The 6783-nt window shown below is 39.2% G+C and overlaps 1 protein-coding gene across 1 annotated transcript; it reads right to left on the bottom strand.

Moving 5' to 3' along the window:
• Positions 1–3062: 3062 nt before the first annotated feature.
• On the bottom strand, positions 3063–3794 carry LOC116409595 (olfactory receptor 11L1-like; the record flags this gene model as incomplete). Its single annotated transcript, XM_031898324.1, has 1 exon — positions 3063–3794. A coding segment is annotated over one exon (732 nt), but the record flags the coding sequence as incomplete, so codon positions are not given.
• Between the last annotated feature and the right edge of the window lie 2989 nt (positions 3795–6783).

The raw sequence follows: 6783 nt of genomic DNA, 5'->3' as shown, positions 1-6783 counted from the left end.
AATTCCGCAAACGATAGTAAATTGTTGTCATGAAACACATTTGCTAATGTCACAATTCCAATTTGTGACCAAGTTGAAGGGTTGAAGTTTGGAATTAGTCCCTTTAGAGCTGCAAGTGGTAGATTAGACTTTAGAGTTAGCATGTATTGTCATGTCCCAGATTTTAAAGGTGGCCTGTGAAGTGAGAAATAGCACTTGTGTTTTAGGTCACAGTTTTGGTGGGATCCACGCAATTTGTTCCAGCTGTAGGACTGGCAGTGTTGGAAGTTCTCCTTCCTGGAGGACCCATTGGGGTTGATTTGTGATCAAATACATTGAGCAAAGTTAAGATGTGCAGCTGGGTAATAACTCTTAAAATTGGGGAAGCCCAGACCACCTTGGAGTTTGTTTCTAGTGAGACTTGTGTTTGCAGTTCTCGGTCTTTTAGATCAAATAAATTTAGATATTGTCTTTTGTAGCTGGAGGAAGAATTTGTTCGGGAGTATTATAGGTATTGTTCTAGAGAGGTGTAAAATTTTAAGAAACAACATGGACTTAATTTCTGCCATTCTACCTACCCATGATAATTATTTACTGTTCCACACTTGGAAATATTCAGAAAATATATCCAATATTTGTACAAAGTTTTAATAGAGAAACCAACTTTAATTCCCAGATAAGAAATGACAGACTGTTGCCAGGCAAACCCATGGGAAGACTTTAAATTGTTTAAAATATCACTCGGGGACCAGATTGGTAGGGCTTCGGTCTTTGATGTATTAATTTTATAGTATGATACTTTGGAGAATTGGTCTAATAATTAGAGTAAAGGTGGCCATACACGGACCGATTTTTTACTTACAAACGACCGATTCCCGAACAATCTGATGCTATCGTTAAGTTATCGTATAGTTGGTGGTGTACGAACGATCGTCGGCCCACTAAACGAGCCGACATTATTGTCCCCAAAATCGATCGGCCAGGTTTAAAAATTTTGGTCGTTTAACGATAAAATCTGCCAGTTGGTGTGAGTGTCAGACATTTGTCTTTCAACGATTGTTCTCTGCGCATGTCACGATTGCCAGCAGCAGAAGTCAACGACATCGATCGTACGTAGATGTACGATCGTAGGTATTTTACGATAATGATGCGACAAAATCTTTCCCGAATTATCGTTGCCCGTGGATGGCATATCGTATGGGAACTCGATCGCCATACGATCGTTTGTCGATATAATCGTTCATCGCACAACGAGCGAAATCGCCTCGTGTATGGCCACCTTTAGGCCGGTAATGGTGTAAGGGGGTATGTGATAGTTAAAATAATATCATCTGCAAATAAATAGTGATGAGCAAATTTTTTTGCCAGGCATGGATTCGCAGCAAATTTCCACATTTTGGCATTGGTGAATTGTTTTGTGAAAATTCCATGAAAATGTGCGGCGGAAAAATTAGTCACGTGGAATTTTTTTTCTTTGCCGCGGGTCAAATTTGGCTCGATTGCATCAAGAAAGGGTGCGGCCATATCAAAAAAAGGGAGCGCCCACGTCAAAAACCTGGGGGTGACAAAAAAATAGACACGGGTGACAAGAAGACACAGGCGTAAAAAAAATCACGTGACAAATGGGTTTCACAAATTTTTTTGCCGTCTCCTGAATTTTCTTGCCGTTTTGCAAATTTTATGGCGAAGCAAAACTGGACAGATTCGCTCATCACTACAAATAAAGAAACTTTACAAGTGTATGAACCTACTGAGTAGCCATGGATTTGTAAGTGTTGTCTAATTGATTCAGCTAGGGGTTCCATTAATAAGACGAAAATCAATGGGGATAACGGACATCCTTGAAAGGTGCCATTAGTTAAAATGAAAAAATCTTGAGAATTGACCATTAGCTCTGATACCTGCAGAATGAGTTTTATAGAGAGTCAACACCTTTTCTAAAAAGGAGCCTTTGAAACTAAACTATTAAAGAGCCATTTCTAAGTACAGCCAAGAGACTCTGTCAAAGGCCTTTTCCGTGTCTAGGGATAATAGTAAGCAAGGAGATTTTTTATTATTGGCGTGGATTGCTGCATTAATGATTTTCCTGGTGTTATCTGGAGCTTGTCTGGTTGGCACAAAGCCTACTTGGTCATTATGGACTAGGTGTCTCAGGATAGGGTTCAGTCGGTTCGCTAATATTTTTGCGTATAATTTTGTCAGAATTTAATAAGGAGATTGCCCAATAATTCTGGACTAGAGATGGGTCTTTATTTGGTTTAGGAATTGTTGTGATTATTGCTTGAAATAATTCTTGCCTAGGGAGCTGATCTGAGCGTAGTGAGTCAAACAATTTAGCTAGTATCGGAGATAGGGAAATATTTTATATTAAAAATTATTAGAAAATCCGTCAGGTCCCTTCCATCAACATTTATAATGAACTGCCCTCCCATGATTTGATATTAGGACCAAAGACTTTATAACAGGACTATAGTTTTATTCGTTGTTTATTGACTTATGTTAATATATAGTATTACCAGTAGGCTGAACAGCCATGTGTTAATAATTGTTTCACAAATAAATTATAACAGTGAGGGGGAAATGTACTTTTTTGTTAGTATTTTAAAAAAAATATATAAAATAGGTAATAACTCATGATTGGCATCACCATTATTCTTTGATATATACACCCTTCTGTTGTACAACACCGTGGAATATGGTGGCTTTGTACTTGTTATAATAATTCAGTAACCGAGGTACCCAGGGACCTTTATCCTGGGGCAAATGTTGATCAGAATGTTGTGGCCTCCTAACGAACATAAATCAGCAACCACAGTAAGGATGAGATGTTTGTGTAGATCAGTAACTTACCCTGTATCCCTGTGTATCAGAGTATGGATCCTGAAAAGGAGGTAAAAATCTGACAGAGAGACCATCTAGAGACTGACTCAGTGTAAATGGACAGTCTCATAGAGAATAATATGGCAGCTCTCACTGTGATACATAAATGTAAGCAGATTAAACCAATTATAATTACTAATCACATTATGATTGACAATTCACTAAAAGATAGCATTAGTCAATATCCTTGTTTGAATGCTCTTTTATTGGATGATATTTTTAATGGCATTTTTCATATCTGCACTTTTCAAGCTGTAAATCATTGGGTTAATAAAAGGAGTCACTACAGTGTATAAAAGGGAAAGGAGTTTGCTAATGGTCTGTGACTGGTTTCTTGTGGGAACCACATAAATACCAATGAGAGTCCCATAAAATATGGAGACCACGGCCAAGTGGGAGCTGCAGGTGGAGAAGGCTTTCTGTCTCCCAATACTGGACACTATCTTTAGGATTTCATGGGCAATACAGATATAGGATCCAATGATGAGTATGAAGGGGAAAAGAATTACAGGGACCGATACTGTGATTGTCAATATCCGTGCCAAGGAGGTGTCTGAGCAGGAAAGTTCCAGGACAGGAAAATAATCACAGAAGAAATGGTTGATGGTATTTTGGTTGCAGAACTCTTGTGTAGCTGCAGAAATCACAGTTACTGGTGTAACACTAAGGGCAAGCAGCCATGATATGGCAATTAGTATAACACAGACTCTGTGATTCATTAGTGAAGAATAACGCAGGGGATTGCAGATGGCCAGATATCTGTCATAGGACATCACACTCAGAAGGAAACTCTGTAAAGCTTCAGTGGCACCAAAGAAATAAAGTTGTACAATACAGCCAATAAGGGATATTTTGGTTCCTTCATTCATTACAGTACTGAGCAGGGTGGGCACAATAGTCACAGATCCCAGAAGATCAGAGAAGGAGAGTTGTTGGAGAAAGAAGAACATGGGAGACTGAAGACCTCGGCTGACTGTTACCAATGCTATGACAAGGGCATTCTCATATACGGTCAGTATGTGAATCAAAAGGATCAATGAAAAAATCAGAATTTTTAAATTGTTGAGATGCTGAAATCCCAAAAGGAAAATCTCAGTGACCCCTGAGTGATTATTCATTTGCTTTGCCTATAAAGGTAAACATACATTTTAAAGGACATATAAAGCATATAAGTTGAACATGTCTCCCCCACCCAAATAGCATAATTTGTACTGCATACATCCTCTCCATTCAACAGCACCATCGGATTTTTGACGCTGGATTCACATTAATTGTGCGACAAGTTGAAAAAGTTGCAGTCTTAGTGACTTTTCCATGACTTTCTCCCACTTAGTTGCGATTTTTTTTTTATAAAAGTCACATTCGTAGAAATTAGTTTATTTGAAAATCCAAACTGAAAAAGTCCACGCAGGAAAGAGTCATGGAAAAGTCACGAAAACTACAACTTTTTCAATCTGTCGCACAATAACTGTGATTTGTTCGTGTTGCCGCACAAAACCCAGCACCAAAAATCCCAAATCTCTAAAACCATGAAGCCAAGAAAGATCTTCCAGTTGTAAAAGGGACGTCTGCCATTGGCTTCTACATGATCTCGACAGGTTTTAGTTGGTGAATTTTCATATTCAAAATTGTCACCGTTTTGTCGTATAATAAATCTTGGAAAAGTTGCAACTTTTTTTCCCACTAATTTTTTGGGTTTTTGTCAACAAGAAGCCCAACCCCAAAAATTCACAGCTTAATAAATGCCCCCTTAAGTTTCATTCAAGTAAAAGCAATCACAGTCAGAGGCTCCGTTCCTGTCCAAATGAGCCAGGGCATTGCCTTTCCTAAGCATTCTAAATCTGACCCCCGAGCTGACAATGTTACAGTGATAGGAGGGACCATAGCAACAGCACTGGGGCATGTAGCTAAGAGCAATAGAGGAAATGTTTCTAGAATGCAGAGATGACAATGGAAGTTTGAGCAAAGTTGGGGGCTTTCTATTGATGTGGACCAAGAGCTAACAATTTAAGACCAAAGGCTGAGAAATATTTATCTCAGGCAGTGATCTGGTACTTGAGCACTGAGCTGAAAATCTAAGAGCAATAACATAGACATTTTTCTTTCCATTTACCAAATGGAGAGCAGGGAGCAAAGTTCAAATGATGGGTGCAATCTGCATTTTGTTTTTACTTTGCACCATGCCTGCTACTCTCTTTGGGGTGTATTTACCCAAGAGTGAAGTTAGAGCTCAATACAGTCCGCTAGAGTGAAATTCCGCCACTCTCCATTCATATCTATGGCACTATCAGACCGTGGTGAGCTCAAACTTTGCTCTTTGATAAATATACCCCTATGCGTTACCACCAATGCCTGCACCCTGTTTAGGAGCACAAAGACCTTTGACTGCCCCCATGAATACATTGCTGCCTACATTCAGCAGCACTGTATTCATGAGGGGCAGGAGTGGGGAGGCACTTAGGGTTTACACCATCCTGCCCCCTGAAACAAATATATTACAGTGGAAACAGTTATGTGTAGACTGGTATTACCCATTAATATGGTGGGTCCAGGTGCTCAAGCCTTTGACCTTCAGCATGAGGAGCCAACTATAGGCAAAATTTGACAGAGCGGCTGGCACATCCAGATAACCCCCAAAACAAAGTAGACCATCCTGCCCCTACCCATCCCCTAATTTGTGGATCATTCAGATCTGCAAGTACTTAGCTCCTGCCCCATGGCAGCTGGTAGGGACAGGGATGGTCTGCTCCCCCCGATGCTGCACTCTTATTGTTATTAAAAGAGCCAATAAGGGGGGAGCATAGTTGTCCTAAACAAAATAATTGCTTTCTGTTTCACCCAGTTTCAAGGAAAAGTAAATCTACTTATTGCTTTCTGTTTCACTCAGTTTTAAGGGGAAGTTAATTCTGCATTGTTTCCTGTTTCACCCAGTTTCAACAGGAAGTTAATCTCCTTATTTTTTCCTCTTTCATCCAGTTTGAAGGGGATGTTAATCCCCTAATTAGCTTCTATTTCACTGGGTTTCAAGGAGAAGTTAATACCCTCATTGTTTTCTATTTCACCCAGTTTCAAGTAAAACTTAAACACATTATCGTTTTCCAAGAATGAGCACCAGTGTTCCTAAAATGGCTGCTGGAGCACTTCCTGTTTGGGAAAAATAAAGCGAATTCATGGAAATTAACGTCCATGAATTTTTCGAGTTTTTACGATACTTTTGGCTCGAAAAATTTGTGATTTTCTGATGTAAACTTGACATTTTCATATAAAGAATTCAAGCATTATTGTGACATATTATAAATATAACAATGATCAAGTTTAATTCAAATTTATACCGTGTCGAGTTTATATACGAGTTTCAATGCCAGAAAAAAACGAGTTTTAGTAAATGTGCCCCTTTGTGTGCTTTCGAAAAGAAACTGATTTTAGATAATATAATATATGATTAAGGAGAGACTTGTTCCTTATCTAGAACTCCACAGAAGCAGATTTACTGAGCTTCTTATACTGCTCAAATGAGCAACATGTTCCAGTCACGTTCCCAGCCGGATACAGTAGGAAAACTAATCACTCGGCATTAAAGTAAATAATGAGTGAGGGCAGAGTACAACCGGATTACACAGCAAGGTACTAGAAAGAAACAATATTCTGTGCCCAGATAGTTTCCATGCTCCCTACATCATAAGGGCAATGACAGACGGGGAGATTAGTCTCCCCAAAAATGTATTGCCCTTCACTAACATTGTAACTAGTGATGAGCAAATTTTTTCACCAGGCATAGATTCGCAGCGAATTTCCATTGGCAAATTGTTTTGCCAAACTTCCGTGAAAATTCGCCACAGAAAATTTTGGCGCACGTCAAAAAGTTGTGGTCGCGTAAAAATAGGCGCAATTGCATAAAAAAGGGTGTGGTCCCTTCAAAATGGG

This window comes from Xenopus tropicalis, chromosome 3, assembly GCF_000004195.4.
Source record: "Xenopus tropicalis strain Nigerian chromosome 3, UCB_Xtro_10.0, whole genome shotgun sequence".
Taxonomy (NCBI): Eukaryota; Metazoa; Chordata; class Amphibia; order Anura; family Pipidae; genus Xenopus; species Xenopus tropicalis.
Note: the sequence above shows the minus strand (reverse complement) of the source record. Positions and strands in the feature narration are given on the sequence as shown.